Genomic DNA, 24,102 nt, shown 5'->3' on the forward strand with positions numbered 1-24,102 from the left:
ATTATCAATCAGTACCATGCAAATCAGAAATGAAATACATATGGCAGATCCAAGATGGCGGACCAGATTTTTAAAGTAATTGTAAATTAGTTTTTTTCAATTTGAGTAGGATCCCCAATCACACCCACCGTCAAATTACCTTTGTGTATGAGATATTAAGCCGTTATCGGACTTTTCACCCACTCTGTATAGGAGGTCCTGCATATAGGACGATCGATTTTATCCTATAACCAACATCCTAATCGCGAGAAATATTATGATTAAATATTCAGATTCATATTTATAAATATAGAATCACAATCACAATATTGTATTGCTGATCCAAGTCCATTTGAATAGATTTGAGCATCTGGACAAGCCTTTATAGTATTGTTGGAAGGCATCTTTACAATATATTGCTATCTTTACAGTAAACCCCAATCGTTTGTGAATTATTAGAAAAATTATCTAGGCTGAAGAAAAATATTTACAAAGAATGATAACGTATAAAATCCATAAATTAATTGGGAATTAATTGCTATAACACCGATAATAATTGTTATTACAAAATATACTGTCAATTAAACAAAAGTATAAAAGTCAAGATTTAAGAAAGAAAGATTTCTAAGAATAAAGAATATTTACAGAAAGTTTCAACATTATTTTAAAGCAAGATAAATAGTATTCTCAAACGATTTTGGAAAAATGTCTTCGTATCCAATATTTATTTCAAATAAACGAATAATCTAGGTGACATATAAGTTTGGATGATAAATGATTAAGTTAGGAATCGAATAAAATCATGCACAGATCTCAATATTTTGTCAGTTACTCTGATTGAAAGAATATCAGCAATAGGATTTCGGACAAAATAATTTTGTATATTACAATATTTCGGGGTTTTCAATCTTTTGAAATCTCTTGGTTATTTTAATCTATAATAGTTTTATGATGACATCGGCTGATATTAGACTACTTGGGGAAAGACAATAATCAGAACCCAATTTTGTAAGTAGATTTCAACATAATAATAATGCTGATCAATATGAGAAGGGGTGGGAAAAGAACAGGAGAAGAAAGTTGGAGAGAAAGAGAAGAGAATCGCTTCCCATCACTTTCTCATCTTCTTTTGCTTATCATCCTTCTTCTTCTTCCTTCTCACCACTGATGATTATGATTATGATTATCATACTCGTTAGGAAACATTCAACATTAAGTTTATAATTATGAAAAATCGACTGAAACTCAGGACTGTGTAGTGGTGATACCATAATACAAATCGATGTTGAAGAGACTTGTTGATGGAATAGGCTGATGAGGATGAGGATGGTAGGTCAGGTTGCAAAGAAGGCTTCGATTTCGGCCAGCAGCGCAAAGAGCAGCGGTTTGTTGTTGGTGCGGCCTTCGATGAGCAGATGGGTCGGCTCCGACTTGAGCAGCAGACACACGTGATGACCCTGCTCTGTCCAGCAGTAGAGCGAAGCGCTGCTTTCTATCTGCTCCACGATGCCCAGCTTGCATCGACTGCACAGTAACGTTAACACCTGGCCAAAACGAAAACATTTCTCATTTATAAAAATCAAATTCAATGCAAGTCATTGTAGTAAGTGTTTTGAGGCAAACTTTACAACAAATATTCTAAATGATAAAAAGTTTGACTCTAGTTTGATGTACATCATGTAGAAAATTCATTTCAGAATTATTAAAAATATTATCAAGGGGATTTAAAAATATTTTCAAGAAAATACGTGAAGAAATTCTAGTCTGTGTTTTGGGGCATTCATCATTGCACAGTAATAATAATTGAAAAAAAAATAAATAGAAATTCAACAAGAATGTGGAAGACTAACAGTGAAGAAATGCTCAACGTAACATGAAGATATAAACTTCATTATAGATAAAAAAACTTGAAGAAAAACGAATGGTCTTTGAAAAATAGCTAATTCACTTTCTTGCTAGAGTCCAGTCAACGAAAGATTATAGAGGGAAAAGTTTGGAACACAATTTTCAACTGCACAGCTCTTTTAAGGATAGTAAGAGGATTAACATATCAAAATTCCTCACCCCTCACCCCGCTCTTGAAGGTGAAATATTTTTTGAAAAACACTTCTGCCTCCAATTTTTTCATCTTTCCGGCCTCATAATTTTTGAACGATTGATAAAAAAAACTGTGCTGATTATGAGCTGATAGAGCATCAAATTATCTTCAATTTGATGTAGTTTTTCACTATTTTACGCACTTCCCTACGACTGTTGCAACAGTTTTAGTGTTGAGAGTGAAATTTTCTGTTCAGCAAAAACAGATAAGTTGACAATGGAATTTGGAGGGAATGTTTGGAACACAATTTCCAACTTTGCAGCTTTGTTGAGACTAGTTTGAAGGTGAGCATAACAGAAATCCAACCCCTACATCATGTGCTGAAGGGATGAGGGTGGTTTGAAAGTTGCATTTTCCACTTATTACTTACATGCTTATATCTTGGAAACAATGTGTTCTATTGACATAATCATATACATAAAAATGAAGCTTAATAAATTTCCTATGAGTTTTGTTTGATAGAGGTTTTTGATAAATCCGATACTTTTCGATATACTGTATTTATGTTTTAATATGATGCAATTTTGAAATACCAGATTTTCTTCCATTTTTCGCTCTTTCAAGTCTTATAACTGTAACAATTTTCATTGTTCCAATTGTGAACGATGAGAATTGTGCGAATTATCATGAGAATTCAGTCCTGTATAACATTTCATTTCGCTGCCTTGCTTTTCTGCGTTGTGTTGTGTCAACTTTGTTAGTGTTTGCGTAGAAGTTGTAGTACTAAGAAAAACAACAATTTTCCTGGAGCATCAGCTTAGTTCATGACCTCTGCTTTTCTGCGTTGTGTAGTGTCGACTCTGTAAGTGTGTGTGTAGAAGTTATGATACTAAGAAAATCATCGATTTTCTTGGAGTAACAGTCGAGTTCAGGCCTTATAAGGTAAGGAATTTATAGCTGTCAAGAGAAAATAGTTGTCACTTGGTGGGAGAATGTATCTAATTGTAGTTGTAACATTCCTTTCTATTGGTGGAAATTTTTCTAGAAAATAGTAACTCCCAATCACAGTTAATGTTGGTTAGGTCTATCTAGTATGGACGATCACACAGCTCCTAGACCAGGCAAGCGTACCAAAGTGCATTCATTCAGCGTCTGTCCATTGCTGCTAACAGAACTGAAGATGTAGTCTCTAGACTTTGCTTGAACTTATGTAGTGATTTGGTATTTATTATGGCTTTCAGCCGGCTTTAGTCTTACCTTTTATTGGCTCTGCAACCTTCTGTTGTAGTAGCAATGTTTAGTTCGCTTGCGTTTTAGAAGTTTTTTTTTAAAGTGAAGAAGAGAGAGAGTATCAAAAATTGTCACCTCACAATGGAGATTTTTCTCCTATAACTGCTACTAAAGGTACGTCATAGTTTATAATTTAATTAAGGAAATGATTATTGATGAAAGCTTCCATCAGAGTGTTAAATTTGTTGTGATAGATACATTTGAGTGTAATATGTAGAAATGTATAGGACCTATTGTATTTGCTTTTGAATTATTTTTGAAGAGGAAGCTATTAACCTAAATTAAAAGGACAGTATTTTGAACAAACTAACAACAATACTCGAAAGATCTTATTATAAAGTTGTTCAATCAACTAGTGAATTAAAGTTTGGTATTATGGAATACTATGTACTCATCTCTTTGTATAAAGGGCATGACCCTGATTACAAATAATTTTTTTTCTATTAAATCAAGATATTGAAGTAGGTAATGTCTATTTGTGTTTTAAAGTAATAAGTATTGATTTGAGTTTTATATAACCTAAAGTAGGTTGACTTTACTATATAACTGAAGTTAAGATAATTTGTATTATCCTAGTTTATTTTTTTTTTATTCTAACAGCGGTCAAAGTTCGGCTCCATCAAATTATGGGATCAACGTACGAGTCCATCAATTTACGGGTTCATGAACGTGTGTCTTTAAGCCGCTGAGACGCCTCTGAATCGATGGCAGTCCTAGAAGCTTGGGGTATGCTGTCTCCTGTCCATCTGGACATGTAGAGCTCGATCACCGAGCCTAGATTCAAATTGAAGAAACAGCTATGAGGTAACAACTTTTTCCAAATTAAACGAACGTCCCAGGAACTCCGGATGCGACAGAATGGGTTTTAATAATCATAGACTTTCAAAAAGGGAGGGGTGTAAAACGTGCGGAATTAGACTTTTTTTTAAATCGTAATTTTGAGATGTTATTGGGAATGGATAGATTACTAATTTTATTAATTTTGGTTTGAGTAATAGATTTTCGGTTGTATCTTTACATTGAAATGTGAGGCCATATTTTCTCTGTAAGGATCCAGCTGGGAATTTCAGTTTTCTTCAACTTATATTTGATAATCTACTTAACAACTAAAATTTGAATTAGTATATGAAATGTTAAAAGGTCTCTTATTGATAAATTAATATTTTAAAATAATTTTGGTCTTAAAGTTGTAAAGGATCGAATAGAAGTTTCAAGGACCCTAGCTTTTCTAAATTTGTTTTGATAACACATATTTTTGAATAGTCTTCATATATAAAATTACGTGATGTGATACTAGAGGAATATTTGTCTTTGCAGCTTTCATGATATAAAGATACAGAATTGTTATTATTGAGGATTATTAATATTTGATAATGTTTTGATAGTGTTTTAAAAGTTTCCAAGTGTGTTCTAAAAGTACTAAGAGTTTCCTGAATTTTATGTTGATCTTTTCTTAACATATGTATAGTTATTTATGATTAACTTCTGAGAAATATCTATGATAATTTTCAATTCTTCTTTTGAAATTAGAGTCCTTTAAGCTTCTTATGATTCAATCTGAAACGTTTTCAATGTAGAGCAGACAGAATAGGTTATTACCGAATTATCTATATCAGAGATAACCTTCTAAATTGAGTATTTTTTCTTTTGTTTTCATGATGTAATTTCATTTTGTTTTATTAATTGTTGAATTTAACTGTAAGAGGTGACAATATAGTTGATATCTTCTCTCTATTTCGTTGTCTCTCTTGTCATTTCTGGTTTCCCGTTCTCTAGCACTAGGTATGTTTATCAAGCATCCCTTTCATTAAGTTATATTGTGTGTGCTTTTAAATTCTAAATTCCAAATTAACTTTCTAAATTCATAGCACGGAACATAACTTTTCTACGATTGATGAAACAAGAATGTGCTAATTACGAGACTGTAGAACATAAAATTATCTTCCATTTCATGTATGATTCGACTATTTCACGCATTCCCATACGACTGTTGCAGCAGATTTAGTTTTGAGTATCAAATCTCAAGATTTGCAACAAGTGTCTTTGTTCGAATATAACACTATTCTGTCATCATAAATTGGCAGTGTGCTACAGTATGAACATTCATATTGAGTACCTATTGGAACATCTGCGGAACTAAACACAGGGGGTGTTTCTAAACTTCCTACCAAACAAAGACACACACACACACACGCACACATATATAGACAATTACCCAAAAACCACGTTTTTGGACTCAGGGGACCTTGAAACGTATAGAAATTTAGAAATTGGGGTACCTTAATTTTTTTCGGAAAGCAATACTTTCCTTACCTATGGTGGTAGGGTGATAGGGCAAGGAAAGTAAAAATTGATATTTTCAGAAAATTTTTGTTTTACTAGATCAACAATACCATGAAGAATCTATCCTCTAAATCTCATGGATTTATCTCTTACCGAATTTGAAATGTTCTGTCCCAAAAATTTAATCTTTAGGCGCTCATATCTCAAAAAGTAATGATCAGAAAAAAATGTTTTCCTGAGAAAACGTTTTCATTTTGATAGCTTGATGATATACAAATCGAAAAACTTTGAAAAATATATCACGAGTAGAATAGTATATTTTGCACCTAGAGCAGAAAATGAGATTTTTCCGGCTCGAAATCGGTTTTCAAGTCTGAGGACTAGAAAAGATTGAGAGCCGGAAAAACATTTTTGCCCATGGGGCGAACGATATTTTTTGCCGGAAATAAGTAAAGAATACAACATAAAGAATACTCGTTATCATACCTATCTCTTGATTTTAGTGGTAGAAGATTTGCAGTCAGGATTTCAGATTCTTTTAAAATTCCACTTGGAATATCACAGTCGTCGTCATCTTCAAGCATTTTTGAAAATTCGGAATGCACTAATCAACAATAAATAATTGAATAAAAATGGTTGCAAAGCGAAAGCTGAATTTGGTTTGATTCGAAATTCGAACTGAAATAATGGTGACTTCAGATGAAGAAAGTTGACACTCGCCCGATCTAGCGGATGACTTATTAACTACGGACTTCCATTTTAGCGGCTGGAAAGAGTACTCTTTCCGGCCTAGGCCAGAAAGAAACCTGTTTCTTACGTCAGACGAGAGTTGTCTGCAAACAAGGTCTTTCAGATCTACCTAGGGACGGGAAAACAGCTGCTTTCTGTGCAGTGTGGCAAAAAGTTTATTTTTAGCCTTCGCACAGCCTTAAGGATTCAATCCTACTTCTGACACCAATATTGTAAATTGTGCTTTTCTTATTAACACTTTATTCATTAAAATTTTACATTTATAAACAAGATAATAATAAAATGCTACATTGGAAGTGTGAAGTACCTGTTTTAATATATTCCATGACTGCATGACGGGTGATTTGATAGTACAAGATCAATAACACTTGAACCACAGTGCAATTTGAACGTGTATTGAGTCTATTTTTCATAACCGGCATACACTTGTTACTTTGTTGTTGTGTTGTTCCGATTCAACTGACCTGTTCAGTTATCGCGTCTGTATGGCGGCCGACTGAAAGTGTGATAGCAGAGGCTGCTCTGATAACGTCAACAAACTATTTTTCTATTCTGTTATCTTTGCTGTCACTTCTCCGAAGCTGATAATCACTAGCTGGTTTTTGTTTACATCCAACCATGAACATATTTTGGTTTGTGTGTAACCATGACAACTATGCATGGCATTTTTGAACTCCTTTCATTCCATTGATGTTGTAGGTATACTTTCATCTGTGGGTTCTTAGCTTTGGCGCTCAGTTTGAATTTAAGATGAATAGACCCATGACAACTCGTCGTATGCGAGAGAATTTGATTTGTGACGCAAAACTGGAACTCAATAATTTGAATATTGATCTTCTTAACGGTGATGTTATAGACTTAGCAGTAAGTTTCAGGGGGACCCTGTCAATTATTGCTGACAAATTTTCCAATGATGCCATTGTCGATTTGCTTCCTGACATAATTGGAGTATTAAACAAATTAGACAACTCAATTTCAATCAACAATGAACTGAATAGTGATTTGACGAGGCTAACGGAGGAGAATACACACCTGACAAAACTCCTAGAGGCCGAAAAGAATAGGAGACAGGATTGTTTTGAAGTATCATTGCTTTATGAGTAGAGTGCAGAGGATGAAATTAAGTCATTGAAATCGCGCATAAAGAGTCTTGAGGAGTCCATAAGGCGTTAGAATGAAGAAATTGAAAATAAAAATGCTATAATAGACATTATTCAGACAGAAAACAATAATTTTCTGAAAAATAATAATTTTGATGATCTTGTAACTACTGATTGTTGATGACTTCATTTTTCCTAGTAATCCAGTCAGGAAACGACCAGCCAAAATAAAGGAATGCTGATTTGGTTAAGATCTCTAATCGATTTTTGGAGCTTTCTTCAAGGGAGTTGCTAATGCCTGCTTTTGAGTCTTCAGCTCACAAATTTCATTAAGTCAAGGCTTTGGTCCATAAATCTGCCACACGGAAAACTTCTTAATAAATACCTGAGCAGCCTGGAGGACAGTTATGACGTTTTCTTATACACAAAGCCTGGAGAAAAGCTGCAACAAATTGTGCAGGATGGACTTAAATTTGTTGAAGACTTCTCCAGGGATGATATTGTAATTGTAATGGCCAGAACCAATGATCTTCATCGTGATGAACCTTATCAGTTAACTCTCTCTCTCGAGGAGAGAGATCATATTCTAGCGTCGCATCTAAAATCAAACATATTGGTCTGCGGTGTTCCATATCGTTATGATGATCCAGAGCTAAATGTAAACATAGGTCATTCTAATGCGTCCTTATCAAGAGCAGTGAGAGGCTACAAAGGGGGACTTAAACTGCACTACAGTGATGTGAACACTTCTCTGGGAAGGTCTCATTTTACCAGACATGGCCTTCACCTCAATCGACGTGGTAAAAAGACTTTAATCAATCACTTAAAAGGGTTCATAAGGCAATCTATTTGTGATTTTTCTGTGACTGACATGAAGGGAGCTCAGATGAGTGAAACTATCATTGATAGCCCCGTTGCAGTAGTTTCGCCAGTTATAAAACCTTTTCCTGCCTCTCCCATTCACGCTAGGGTATCTCTGCCTTCAGATTGTCCAGATACTCCTATAACTATTTCTCCTGCCCACATTCCCTCCCCTGAAATGAATTCTACAACTCTATCAGACGCCCAAAAGTCACTAAATGAGAATAATTTTTTAGACATTTCTCTTCCATCCCTGTTTCTGAACACAACAATTTGAACTCTCACAATGATTGCAATATTAATAGCGTTGGCGCTTCTCGCAACAGAAATTTCAATTGTTCTAGGCATGAAAAAATTCATTCTGATAAGTCAGCTGCGGAATCTAAATTATTATACTCAGGATTCAAGCTAGCTAAAAGTACGGAAAAAACAAAAAATACTAATAATGAGGTGAGTCTTTTATCTTGGAATGTCCAGGGCTTGAGCAATAAAACTGACTATTTAGAATTGATTGCTAATGAGAATAAGTCAACTATAATAGCGATTAGTAAGCATTGGATGAATGAGGAGGATGTTGGATTTGTCAATTTTGGTAATTTGAAACAGGCTTCATCCTTTTGCAGATCGAATCACATTCATGGTGGAAGTGCAATTTTTATTAAAAATCATATAGAATATAATTACATAGCAATTAAAAAAGAAATGTCTGTTGAAATGATATGTGAGGCTTGCGCAATCAAAGTACCTCCTATGAATGTGATTGTTCTATCTGTTTATAGGCCTTATAGTGTGAATGCTTTGAATTTAAATAATTTCCTAGTTATACTCAATGAAATGTTGAGCTTCCTGTTCACTTATAGTGGTTTCAATGTGGTTTTATGTTCCGATTTCAATGTTGATTTTAATGTTCAATCTAGTTATAGAGAAGATCTGCTTAGTTTATTGTTGAGTTTTAATATGCATTTAACTATAAAGGAAATGACAAGACCCAACGAAACGGGTGGCACATGCATCGATAATATTGCTACCGATATTCATGTTAGTAGATGGGAGAGCAAAATAATATACACAGTTCTTTCAGACCATTTTGCTATAGGTATAATATTAAGACTTGAAAACTATAAAAATAAGATTATGAATAGGAATATAATAAAGATCAGAGAAATTAATGACAGTAATGTACATATTTTTATGCAATGCTTGGAAGAATTAAATTGGTTGACTGTCTATGTTCTAAAAAATGTAATAGAAAAAAATTAAGGAGTTCAAGAAGCTATTCATGTGGGCCGTGAACTTGGCTTTTCCTTTGATTAAGAAAACTATTAATGTGAATAAATGTGATAATAAGTGGTATAATTCGGATTTGTGTGCTTTAAAAACTAGATGTGAGCATTTGTATTATCTGCATAAAAATTCTACTTGTGAAAGGATAAGATCGGATTATTATAGATTAAGAAGTTACTATAGGTATGAATAAAGAATTATAATGAAAGAAAATTGTACTCAATTACAACAATAAAATAATACAGAATAGTCATAATAAGACAAAAGCTGCATGGAAAATTATAAATAAATATACCACTATAAATAGTGAATCTGTAGGAATTGAATGCAGAATGTCGAAAGATGATATAAATAAATATTTTGTGAATAAAGTGGAACAGATTGGTAAAGATATTCCCAAAAGTAATTTTGATTATAAATATTATGTTCATAATATTCCTAGGCCGAATACAAATTTCAAATTTGTGCATTTCAAGGTGGAAGAGGTCTTTGAAACTATAAATAAAATGAGTAATAGTAATTGTCTGGATATTGTAGGATTAAATTCTCTGATAGTTAAATTAGCAGCTCCTAATATATCAGAAGTATTGACTTCCATATTTAACAGGTGCCTTGACTTGGGAATATTTCCTGATGAGTTCAAAAGAGTTAAGATGATACCAGTTCACAAAATGGAGATAAATCAAACATTAACTACAGGCCGATATGTTTAATTTATATATTATAGTCCAGGCGCTGGCTTACATTGAGCATACATGAGAGAGGCAGAGAATTTGACTTCGGATTATTGTTGGGATGTCTTTAGTGTATTATGTAACTCGATGTCGTCACGTCCCAGGGTGGTCGACAGATTGTGGGGGAGGGGGGTAAGTTGTAAAAAACGCGCGCTTATAAAATCGCCTGTCCTGCAGTTACTATTCATAGTACAGCTTTGAATTTTTCCTCAATATTATGTACACATAACTGGCTTTCAATGTGGTCCTCTACATTTTTGCGATAAACCGCATAGTTTTTCCGTAAAAAAATAAAATATCTCGAAAAATGTATTTTTTTATTATGGACTTTTTGTTATTTCTCGAATATTTGAGTCGTTAGCCGACTTAGAGGAAAAGGTTCCCAATAAACGTTGTAGGCCGTTTCTTCCTGAATCCTTATAGTAATAGTTTGGGGGTTTCGATCATAGATGCGATGGTGGGAGGGGGATAAGTAGCACTGTTACGCTGCGGCGCGGTCCTCCCCCATGATTAATGCGCTTATTGGCCTGTCTATCGCATCGCTCCTACTAGTCTATGCATTCAAATTATGCATTTCAGGAACGCTATCTTTTGTATTTTCGGTCGCTGAACACGATTTTTCAACTCTCAATAATTAATAATTCTCATCATAATATACAAATTATGGTCAAAATTACAAACTTCATCTCATTCTGCAAGGAAACTGAGAATTGACTGTTTGAAATATACGTAACTTGGGTTTCAAGAAATATATTAAGATAGAATAATGATAATATTTATATGTGTTTTTATTTCAAATTAATTTATTGTGATGCGCTGCAGGCTAAATTATTAATTACACACTGGCCACGCTTACTTGATATAGTGGTCAGTTAATTTCCAAGAAATGTTTGTGGAATTCTTAGTTCTTTATGGTGGAAATGGAATTTATCATTCATTCATTATCATAATGTTTAGTATGAAAATGTTAATCTTTCGTGAATCTTCAGTTTGTCTTGAACTTTTGAGAGATCATATCCAATATTATAATAGATATGTGTCAAATCAAAATGAAATTAAAATTTAAATATTCATTCAAATTATTTCTAACAGTATTATTATAATGGTATTTCACTAATTTTTGATTGATTCATCCATTGTATCCCCGTTCAGACTGTTTTGTAATGGTAACAAGTTTGTCAGTATCAAAATTTGGGAATAGAATAATTTTGGGGATATGCCTGTTATTTTTCCCAAACATATTTATATGATTTGCAATTTTATCCACAAATGAATGAATGAATGTATTCCTGGACGTAGCTAACGTAAGGATTATTACTTTATAGATTCTTGCATGTCACATTAATAAATCTCCGCCACAGATTTAGAAATCCAAGTCTCGTTGGTTTGGAGAGCATATTATTGGAGTGATTCTTTTACTCTGCTGCTTCTAGTATGTTCACTACCTTTGTTTGAATTTAGACCATAGACATGAAAAACTATGTCCACCTGTACCACTCCATCTTCATTGAGAATTTTCATAACTCTTCTCATCACAAAGTTTCCATGATCTTGCAGCGTACCGTATTGAAAGTTTTGAAAAGTGAAGTAGGAGTTGAATTCAGGAGAGCCATGTCATCATTATGCGTATTTGTCAACGATATTTAGGGATTTAGTCAAATCCACAAATAGTTTCACTTACAATTTCATGGGCCAAGTGAGATAAAGCGTTTTTTTTTCAAATATCCATCAGATGTTGACAGAGATTGCGGTTATTGTAGAAATGCATGCTGCACTAAAACATCAATGCTTATTTATCTTTAAACAGCTACCTAGTAAAAATACAGAGATAGGATCTTTTTGTTCTAGAATGAACTAAGACTAGGATTTTTTATCTGATTGCATCGTGGAGAATGACAGAACTCTGTTTCTTTTAATAGGTGAGAATACACTTTTACAATTTGTCACAACTATGTTCAGATAAAAATCGTTGGAGACCGAATAACTATTTCTTTCTACAATCAAAAGAGAATCACACACTTCTTCACTTGCTTCCAGATCATTGATAACATTATGCAGACTCTGTTGACCATCAGAGTCTTGAAGAAAAATTTAATGTTCTCGTGAGAAGGTTATGCTTCTGGAAATCATTCTCATCTCTCATTATTCTTGTTTTACTTCCTTCGATGACTTTCTTCACAATCTTCAGTGATATCCATAATGATGTCAACATACTTGAGCAGAATATCTTTGATGGAAGATTTATTTATATAGTAGCAGCCATTTCAGAACCTTTGAAGAACTAGCTATTCCATTTACTCACCTAAGAGTTTTAGATGATCGAATGAGGGTTTGTTCCAAAGCATGATCGGTTGTCACATTATTGAATTTTCAAGGTTTCCTTTTGACAGAGAGTCAATGTATTGACAGTATAGAGTTAATGTTTCCTTATTGGAAATGATTTTCTACTTCTGTGGGTATTTTTTCATATTTTCTAGATATAACACAGACTCAATAGCATAGTTTGTGTGATTGAATGAAAAAAGTATGGGATCTTTTCTCGTACAGTTCCTATGTGCAATATCAGAATCCTTCCTTATGAACACGAATACAATTTAAGATAATTTAAACTATGTTACAATAATCACTCATAAATTTCAAGTAGTCACTGATTTTGCATTGTGATTCCAAAAAAACACCACAAATAGCACCTGACTTCTTTCAAATATACTTTGACATTATCTCATATTTGAACCATTCATGATCTCTCACACCTTAATTATACTGATCTACCCTCAATAGATTTCCAACAGTATTCTCTTCAAATATTTCAGATTCAACAAAGATATTTCCTATTCCACTTCCATTCAAGTACCACCCCAGGACAACCAGTCAAACTCAGCCAGATGAAAAGTATCTATTCGTAGATATAAGTTACAGAAATCAGTTGATGAAGCTGTGTTTACACCAAAGTTATTAACAAAATGTTAATAACTTAATCTTTAAAGATTCTATTAGATTGAACGGAACTTGACAAACACATATGTTCATCATGTGTATGATAAGCTATGTTCAATCTAATAGAATCTATAAAGATTAAGTTATTAACATTTTATTAATAACTTTGGTGTAAACGCAGCTTTAGAGTTGTATTTCCTTTGTTATTAAACATTTAGTCATATCACATGGGAGTAATTGGCATTATTTGTTCTTCAATTGTTAATTTATATTAAGAAAATATTTTACTCCTGTTACTCGGTGCTCTATATATTCCAATATTCCATTACTTGACTTTCGCAAATCCAAAGTGATCATTGAACTAAATCGAATAATTATTCTCTCTTTATGGAATATTGGTTTTTGATCGACTGAGAAACACATATAGGATTCCTAACAAGATCATTACAATGTAATCATAAATAATGACAATGAGATGAAGTTTGTAATTTTGACCATAATCTGTATATTATGATGAGAATTATTAATTATTGAGACTTGAGGGTTGAAAATCGTGTTCAGCGACCGAAAATACATAGCGTTCCTGAAATGCATAATTTGAATATCATTAGATTCAGGAAGAAACGGCCTACAACGTTTATTGGGAATCTTTTCCTCTAAGTCGGCTAACGACTCAAATATTCGAGAAATAACAAAAAGTCCATAATAAAAAAATACATTTTTCGAGATATTTTATTTTTTTACGGAAAAACTATGCGGTTTATCGCGAAAATGTAGAGGACCACATTGAAAGCCAGTTATGTATACATAATATTGAGGAAAAATTCAAAGCTGTACTATGAATAGTAACTGCAGGACAGGCGATTTTATAAGCGCGCGTTTTTTACAACTTACCCCCCTCCCCCACAATCTGTCGACCACCCTGGGACGTGACGACATCGAGTTTCATGTACACTAAAGATCCCATAACAATAATCCGAAGTCAAATTCTCTGCCTCTCTCATGTATGCTCAATGTAAGCCAGCGCCTGGACTATTATCGAAAATTATTGAGAAGCTTCTTCACTCGCAATTAGTCAACTATTTTGAAAATAACAGCTTGCTTTCAAACAACCAATATGGTTTTAGAAAGAACCATAGTACTGGTGATAATGTTCTTAGACTTTTGAAGGAAGTTATTCAGGACCTGGAAAACCATAAGAATGTACATTTTAGAAGTTTTGATATGTCTCGTGCATTTGATATTGTCAATCATAGCACATTATGTGAAAAACTGTTTCATTATGGCCTAGAACAATCTGCAGTAGATCTAATTTCTTCTTACTTATCAAATAGAGTGCAATTCATTTACAAGAATGGGGAGTATTCCAGAGGTGAAATTGTTAAGTGCGGTGTACCACAAGGTTCTATCTTAGGACTACTCTTATTTATAATTATTTATATAAATGATTTGCCTAGTTCGATAAATGTATGTAATAGAAATCACCTTTCTTATTTGTATGCAGATGATTTAGGACTTAAAGTAGATGATAAGAGCAAGGAAAATTTACAGGTAATGCCCTCGAAAATACCTCATTGATAAGTGATTGGTGTGCGGCTAATAATTTGAGCTTGAACGTTGACAAAACAATTGACATGAAATTTAGCTTTGGTAGGAGTACAACAGAAATAACATCTATGAAATGTCTAGGAATGATGCTGGACACAAATTTTACATGGAATGAACATGTTAGACACATTTCAAAAAGAATTAACAAAGGCATCTATCTTCTTCGGAGACTGAGCCAAATTGTTGATACCTCAGTATTAATGAATGTGTACTTTGCGCATATTCATAGCCATCTAATTTATGGCATTCAACTATGGGGAAATTCCTCATCCTCCCATGTCTTGTTCAAGCTTTAAAAAAAGGCCTTGAGAATAATATGTAAGAAGGCCCCTCTCACACCATGCAGAGATTTATTTGTTAGTATGGGACTGTTGACAGTGCGATCATTGTATATACTGGCATGCCTAACATCAATGAAGAAAAATATTAGTGAATATGCGTTGAACAGTAATGTACATAGTTATGGAACTAGGCATAGAAATAATATTAGAGTTAATTATTGTCAGTATGCAGGATCGCAAAAAAATTGGAAATACATGTCTATTAGAAGTTTAAAACTTTTTAATGCTCTCCCTAATGAGATAAGAGAAATTGACTGTGTGAGTTTTAAACGACTTTTAAAGAATTTGCTGGTTGGAAAATGTTTATACAGGGTGATTCATAATTATGGTAAAATAATTTAATACGTGATAGTAGAGGTAAAAATGAGAAAAAAGTTCTTATAAACATATATCCATAAACGCTTCATTAGCGAGCTATACAGGATGAAAGTTTTCGCCCGGAATTTAGTTTCTCTGGTGAAATACACCGATGCTGAATTGTTTGGGGACTAGTTTTTAAAAAACTTATGGTGGATTCATATGGAAAAATATCTGAAAAATTGAATAAAACTAGACTGGAAGCTGTAGTGTGAGTAGTTTTTGAGAAAAGAGTTGAAATATGCAATAAATCCAAGAAGAAAAACACAGACTTCTATGTTTGATGCCCAATAACTTTCTTTAATGACCAGTAAACAAATAATTTTTCGCGATAAAAATTGTAGAGAATTTAATTCTGAAAAGAATTATGTAAGCTGTGTAAAGTGTAAACTGAATTTGGATAAAAGTTAAATAAAATGTATTTTTATGTAGTACATTACACCACAAAAATTTGCTGTTTTATGAGGAGAGAACTAATAACTCAGGTTGTAGCTGATTGCAAATAAAACATGGATTTTAATAACAGCTGTTCCAAAACAGCTGATTTATTTTGTTTTGAATAAGAAAATATTTAAAAGAAATTATCAGCTGAAAATTATTTTCAGAAATATTTCAGCTCACTGTTGAACAAAACAACAAACTGTAAGTTAGGCCTACTGTAACCGCGCTGTGTTTTTTGTTTAATCTATTAACCAGTTATTTGTAACAGTTTCACTTTGCTTTTGTGTTAAGTGTTAACTTTTTAAAAAATGGCAGGTAGTTTAGACATTATTCATACTCCGAATTAGCTGTCATGCATTTAATGTATGGAATGGGACACTACTGTAATAGTACTGAAGCAAGACGTTTGTATCATGAGAACTTTTCTAACCGAGTATGGGTTCATGGTTTTTTGCCACTATTCATCAACGTCTGTCTGAAACAGGTTCTTTGATATCCAAAGAACACATTTATGCAGGCAGACCCCGATCTACTATGACTGTTGAGTTAGAAGAACAAGTTCTTAATGAAATTTATGAACATCCAGAGAAGAGCACAAGAAAATTGTCAGTGCAGTTAAATGTCAATCAATCTATTATTTGGAGGATAGTAAAAGAGCAACAATTACATCCGTACCACCTCCAGAAAGTTCATACTCTATTGCCACGAGACTGTATTCCCCGTGCTGGTATTTGCCGATGGTTTTTAGTAAAACTTGTTAACCCAAACTTTTTAACAACCTTTTTATTTACCGACGAAGCAAACTTTACAAGAACAGCTATCGTTAACGTCCACAACCAACATATTTTGGCAGATGGGAATCCTCATGCCATCAATCCTAATCGTCCACAACATCAGTTTTCAGTAAACATATAGGCAGGAATCATAGGAGATCATCTATTTCTGTTCGAGCTTCCTCCCAGGCTTAATGGCATAATCTACTTAAACTTTTTGAGAGAGAAGCTATTAATCTTACTTGAAGATGTACCAGTTGCACCAAAATATTTGGTTTATGCATGATGGAGCTCCAGCACACTTCAGTGTTGCTGTTCGTGAACACCTGAATCACAGCTTTCCAAGTCAATGGATAGGCCGAGGTGGGCCAGTACCATGGCCAGCTAGGTCACCAGACTTAAATCCTTTGGACTTTTATCTTTGGGGGCACTTGAAAACCTTAGTATACAATACTCCGATTGATACTATTAAAGAACTCCGTTAGAGGATTTTGAACGGAATAGATATGATAAAGCAGACTCCTGGAATATTTGAACAGGTCAGACAATCGATGAGAAGACGTCTGAACATATGCATTCAAAACAACGGAGGTCACTTTGAACATCTTTAGTCTTTTCGTATAAGTTTAATGTCATTTAGATATGTTACTTTCATATAAAAAAAACCTAATATCTTATTTGCAATCAGCTACAACTTATGAGTTGTTAGTTCTCTCCTCATAAAACAGCAAATTTTTGTGGTGTAATGTACTACATAAGAATACATTTTATTCAACTTTTATTCAAATTCAGTTTACACAGCTTACATAATTCTTTTCAGAATTAAATTCTCTACAATTTTTATCGCGAAAAATTATTTGTTTACTGGTCATTAAAAAAAGTTATTGGGCATCAAACGTAGAAGTCTGTGTTTTTCTTCTTGGATTTATTGCATATTTCAACTCTTTTCTCAAAAACTACTCACACTACAGCTTCCAGACTAGTTTTATTCAATTTTTCAGATATTTTTCCATATAAATCCACCATAAGTTTTTCAAAAACTAGTCCCCAAACAATTCAGCATCGGTGTATTTCACCAGAGAAACTAAATTCCGAGCGAAAACTTTCACCCTGTATAGCTCGCTAATGAAGCGTTTATGGATATATGTTTATAAGAACTTTTTTTCTTATTTCTACCTCTTCTATCACGTATTTATTATTTTACCATAATTAAGAATCACTCTGTATAAGGTAGAAGAGTTTTTCGAAATTCAATTTTGAAAAGTTATTTGAGTAAATGTTTGTTTTTGGACTTGAGAGTGCTAGACAATTGAATTTAAAAGTAAAATAGATTAAAATAATATAAATAAAATGTGATATATATATATATATATATATATATATATATATATATATAATATATATATATATAATATATATATATATATATATATATATATATAACAGAAAACACTTAAAGTTTTGTAATAAAAATATAAATATATAATAAAATTTATTAGTCACAGAATAAAAAACTTTTGATTGCAGTGACCCAGACTACTACAATATGAATAACCATTTGGATCAAATATAAGGAGTTACTCACATCTCTCATCAACTTTTACTTTTTATTCACAAAAAATATATATATTTTTTTATATTCAACGATACATTGCTATCTAGTCTAGGGACTAATGAACAACTTTTTTCTGTCCTATAATGCTAATGAATACTTCATACAAGAGAATCCTCCATAGGGTCTCCTATTCAAATTCTAATATTATTAGTACACTGCTTATGACTGTACTACACAGGTGGGTTTCACTCATTTCCACTGCTCTGCTTTTCACTGGGCACAATACACTTAAATCAGCACTAGACCAGTTCAAATGGCTTCTTCCTCTTCAGCCTCCTCACCAATCCTTCATTTTCCAGCAGCTGGATTGCTTCGATGTTGTCGTGTTGGTGGAGTCGAGCCTCGTGTTTCTCTGCATGCCTCTGGATTTCGCTGCATATCAGGTCGACTTGCAGGTCTCTGTGAAGGTCGCTGTTTCTGACGAACCAAGGAGCATCAGCAATGTTCCTCAGCACCTTGTTTTGGAAGCGTTGTATGACTTTGATATTACTGTCTTTTGAACACCCCCAAAGTTGTATACCATACGTCCATACTGGCTTTAGAATCTGCTTATACAGGAGTACTTTGTTTGGAATTGACAGGATGGAGTTCCTTCCAATCAGCCACCAGAGTCTCTTGTATTTTATTCCCAGCTCTTCTCTCTTCTTCTTAACATGGACCTTCCAGAGAAGCTTTGCATCTAAAGTCATACCTAGGTACCTGGCATCATTGGAAAATGGTACTATTTGATTGTTAATGGTTATTGGTATGAGTCCTCTTGTTGGTAAAATTGATATGAACTGATTTTGCTTCATTGAGTTTAATCTTCCATTTTGTTGTCCAGTCTTCAATTTTTCCGAGAGATCTTTGAAGTTTTGCTGTGGCACTTTCAATCTTGTCATCTATAGCTAATATTGCTGCGTCGTCGGCAAATGTTGCTATTGTATTATTCTCGAGACATGGTAGATCACTTATAAACAGAAGATAGAGAATCAGCCCCAAAACACTCCCTTGTGGTACTCCTGCTTTTATTTCTCCTAGTCCAGAATAAGCATCTCCATGGTTCACTCTGAAGTATCGTCCAGTTAAATATGAATGTAAGATGCCTGTGAATTGCTTTGGGAGTAACTTTTTCAACTTATTGATTAGTCCTTCATGCCAGACTCTATCAAAAGCTTGACTCACATCCAGAAATGCTGCAGGACAAACTTTTTTCTCTTCCAACGACCTTTCTATTATATTTACAATCCTGTGTACCTGATCAATTGTTGAATGTTTTTTCCTGACGTCAAATTGATGATCTGGTATCAATTTATTTCTTTCAATAATCAGAGTCAGCCTTTTCAACAATATTCTTTCAAATAGTTTTGACATTACTGGAAGCAAAGATATTGGCCGGTATGATGAGATGTTGTGATTAGGGTTACTACCCGTTCTATATAATAAAGTATTGTACTTTATTTGGAAGTCTTGTACTTTATACTTTGTAAGCAAGATAAAGTACACAAAAATACTTCATTTTGCACAATAAAGTTCCACCGGGTGCTTCAAAAAAATGTATACACACTTTAAACAATCATAGTTTTACCGCTCTACAAGGCTAATGTTATATTTCTTCGCCAGGTGGCAGCATAATCACATGGCGGACGTACGTTTGAGTTTTGAAGAACGTAAGCAGGTTATTAAGTGGTACTGGAAGTTTGAGAATGTAAATGAAGTTCAAAGACAGTGGAGAAGGGAGTATGATACAGAACCACCTTCAAGATTAACAATTACACGCATACGAGACAGATTAGAAGTTCATGGAACAGTGTGTGATGTGCATTAAGGTCATTCAGGTCGGCCTCGAACAGCTACAAGTGATGAGTCATCAACGGCAGTCTTGGAACTGTTTCAACGGTCTCCTAACAAATCTTCAAGGCAAGGGGCACGTGAAAGTGATGTAAGTGCTAGCAGCGTGCTACGCATTCTGAAGAGAGGCAAGTATTGTGTTTACATTCCAATGCAGGTGCAACAGCTAAATGACGACGATCCAGATCGAAGGTTGCAATTTTGTGAATGGATTCAGGAGATGGTGATACGTGAACCAGGATTTATGGGTAGCATCATTTGGTCGGATGAAGCCCAATTCAAACTTAATGGAACTGTCAATAGGCACAATTATTGTGTTTACTGGGGTGAAGAAAATCCTCACATTACAATTGAAAAAGCTGTAAATTTGCCTGGTGTAAATGTGTGGTGCGGTTTGTCTTCAAGGGGACTCATTGGACCTTTTCAATTTGAAGGCACTGTAACTGGTATTAATTACCTAACAATGCTTGCTGATTCCATATTTCCTGCCATTCGTGCATTATACGGTAATGATGATTTTTATTTTCAACAAGATGGTGCTCCGCCGCACTATCACAGGGACGTACGAGCTTACCTGGATCAAAATTTGCCAGGCCAGTGGATAGGACGCAGGGGGCCAATCGAGTTTCCAGCACGCTCTCCAGACCTTATACCACTGGATTTCTTCTTGTGGGGCACAGTAAAATATGAGGTGTACAAACGTAAACCACATAACCTAGACATTCTTTAGAATGAGATTCAAGCAGTGTGTAGAGAAATCTCATTGGACGTTTTGATACGATGTACAGAATCAGTGGTGACTCGAACTCAGAATTGTATTGATGCTGCAGGTCACCAATTTGAACAGTATTAACATTTGTTATTTATGTTTCATTTACATTGGACTTTCAGCTTTCTATTTTCCTGAAATTTAACTTTGTAGAACGGTAAATAAATTTTCTATGAAAGTTCAAAGTGTTTATACATTTTTTAAAGCACCCGGTATACAGGGTGATTCATAATTATGGTAAAATATTTTAATACGTGATAGTAGAGGTAAAAATAAGAAAAAAAGTTCATATAAACATATATCCATAAACGCTTCATTAGCGAGCTATACAGGGTGAAAGATTTCGCCCGGAATTCAGTTCCTCTGGTGAAATACACCGATGCTGAATTGTTTGGGGTCTAGTTTTTGGAAAACTTATGCTGGATTCATATGGAAAAATATCTGAAAATTGAATAGAACTAGTCTGGAAGCTGTAGTGTGAGTAGTTTTTGAGAAAAAAATTGAAATATGCAAAAAATTTAAGTAGAAAAACACAGACTTCTACGTTTGATGCCCAATAACTTTCTTTAATGACCAGTAAACAAATATTTTTTCGCAATAAAAATTGTAGAGAATTTAATTCTGAAAAGAATTATGTAAGCTGTGTAAACTAAATTCGAATAAAAGTTGAATAAATAAAATGTATTCTTATTTGTAGTACATTACACCATAAAAATTTGCTGTTTTATGAGGAGAGAACTAATAACTCATAGGTTGTAGCTGATTGCAAATAAAATATTCGGTTTTTTATGAAAAGTTTTTCTTATATGAAAGTAGCTATAATAATATATATAAAGTAGTAATAGTTAAATGACATTAAACTTATACCAAAAGACTAGTTAGATTATGCCATTAAGCCTGGGAGGAAGCTCAAACATAAGTAGATGATCTCCTATGATTCCTGCCCAAATTTTTACTGAAAACTGATGTTGTGAAAGATTAGGATTGATGGCATGAGGATTCTCAGCTGCCCAAATATGTTGGTTGTGGACGTTAACGATAGCAGTTCTTGTAAAGTGTGCCTCGTCGGTAAATAAAACGGTTGTTAAAAAGTTTAGGTAAACAATTTTCACTAAATAAAACCATTGGCAAATACTAGCACGGGGAATACAGTCTCATGGCAATAGAGTATGAACTTTCTGGAGGTGGTACGGTATGGATGTAATATCTGCTATTTTAGTATCCTCCAAATAATAGATTGATTGACATTAAACTGCACTGACAATTCTCTTGTGCTCTTCTCTGGATGTTCATAAATTTCATTAAGAACTTGTTCTTCTAACTCAACAGTCATAGTAGATCGGGGTCTGCCTGCATAAATGTGCTCTTTGGATATCAAAGAATCTGTTTCAGACAGACGTTGATGAATAGTGGCAAAAAACCTTGAACTTGGACATATTCGGTTAGGAAAGTTCTCTTGATACAAACGTCTTGCTTCAGTACTATTACAGTAGTGTCCCACTCCATACTTTAAATGCATGTCAGCTAATTCGGAGTACGAATAATGTCTAAGATTACCTGCCATTTTTTAAAAAGTTAACACTCAACACGAAAGCAAAGTGGAATGGTTACAAATAACTGGTTAATAGATTAAACAAAAAACACAGCGCGGTTACAGTAGGCCTAACTTACAATTTGTTTTTTTTTTGTTCAACAGTGAGCTAAAGTATTTCTGAAAATAATTTTCAGCTGATAATTTCATTTGAATATTTTCTTATTTAAAACATAATAAATCAGCTGTTTTAAAACAGCTGTTATTAAAATCCATGTTTTATTTGCAATCAGCTACAACCTATGAGTTATTAGTTCTCTCCTCATAAAACAGCAAATTTTTATGGTGTAATGTAGTACATAAGAATACATTTTATTCAACTTTTATTTGAATTTAGTTTACACAGCTTACATAATTCTTTTCAGAATTAAATTCTCTACAATTTTTATTGCGAAAAAATATTTGATTACTGGTCATTAAAGAAAGTTATTGGGCATCAAACGTACAAGTCTGTGTTTTTCTACTTAAATTTTTTGCATATTTCAACTTTTTTCTCAAAAACTACTCACACTACAGCTTCCAGACTAGTTTTATTCAATTTTCAGATATTTTTCCATATGAATCCATCATAGGTTTTTCAAAAACTAGTCTCCAAACAATCCAGCATAGGTGTATTTCACCAGAGGAACTTGATTCCGGGCGAAATCTTTCACCCTGTATAGCTCGCTAATAAAGCGTTTATGAATATATGTTTATATGAACTTTTTTTCTTATTTTTACCTCTACTATCACGTATTAAAATATTTTACCATAATTATGAATCACCCTGTATAATAAAGTACGAGGAAATCAAAACATTTTAGGTTGGTAGAGTGGCGGAAACTGTTGGATTTTAACTAAATATTGGCTACATTTTTTCAGTGCATGTGATGCTGATGAGTTCAAGAATTTGTATAAAGTGGTTTCATATTTACTCTCTATCCCTGCCACTTCAGCATTTGTGGAAATGGTTTTTTCGGTGATGAATAATAAGTGGAGAGATGAGAGGAGCAAAGCATCTTTGAATCTCATAAGAAATCAACTAATGATTTATTTCAATTTGTTGATTGCAAAGACGCTTTGCAGCTCTTGACCAGTAACAATTATTTATTGATGATGGCCAAAAGCAATAAGAAATATATTTTCAAGAATAATTAATTTTATTAAATTTTTTATCAAATTTAAAATCCATTATTGAACTCATTTTGTATTCCATTATATTCATGTATTGTATTTTGAATATCCATTCAAAATTACTTTATTTGCATGGGCTACTTATAAAAGTTATTAAAAACATAAAGCACCCTTTATTTTTTTCCAGGAGCACATCCAAGCTCTAGAATCAAAAAATAATACTCAATAATCAGCCTTGTGGAGCACTTGATAGAGGAAAACCATAAATATATTGATATGAATGCTGATATGAAGATTTTAAACGTTGGAAGCAAAAGCAGTAAATTAAATTAATGTAAAAGAAGATTTCATATCTACACTACAGCAAAATTAAATAGTAATAAACTAATAAATATCATTCAATTCGAT

The 24,102-nt window shown here is 33.4% G+C and overlaps 1 protein-coding gene across 2 annotated transcripts in view; it reads right to left on the bottom strand.

Moving 5' to 3' along the window:
• Nucleotides 1-960: 960 nt before the first annotated feature.
• LOC111053695 (AP-3 complex subunit delta-1) overlaps nucleotides 961-24,102 on the bottom strand; it is a 98,540-nt gene continuing 75,398 nt past the window's right edge. The window contains exon 22 of one of the 2 annotated variants that reach the window (XM_039430612.1): nucleotides 961-1,523. In XM_039430612.1, the coding sequence (XP_039286546.1) occupies nucleotides 1,314-1,523 (210 nt within the window). In that variant the 3' untranslated portion in view covers nucleotides 961-1,313. Of the gene's footprint in view, nucleotides 1,524-13,951; nucleotides 14,442-24,102 lie in introns of those variants that run through there. The other variant, XM_039430613.1, reaches the window with a different exon arrangement.

Source organism: Nilaparvata lugens, chromosome 6 (genome assembly GCF_014356525.2).
Source record: "Nilaparvata lugens isolate BPH chromosome 6, ASM1435652v1, whole genome shotgun sequence".
Classification (NCBI taxonomy): domain Eukaryota; kingdom Metazoa; phylum Arthropoda; class Insecta; order Hemiptera; family Delphacidae; genus Nilaparvata; species Nilaparvata lugens.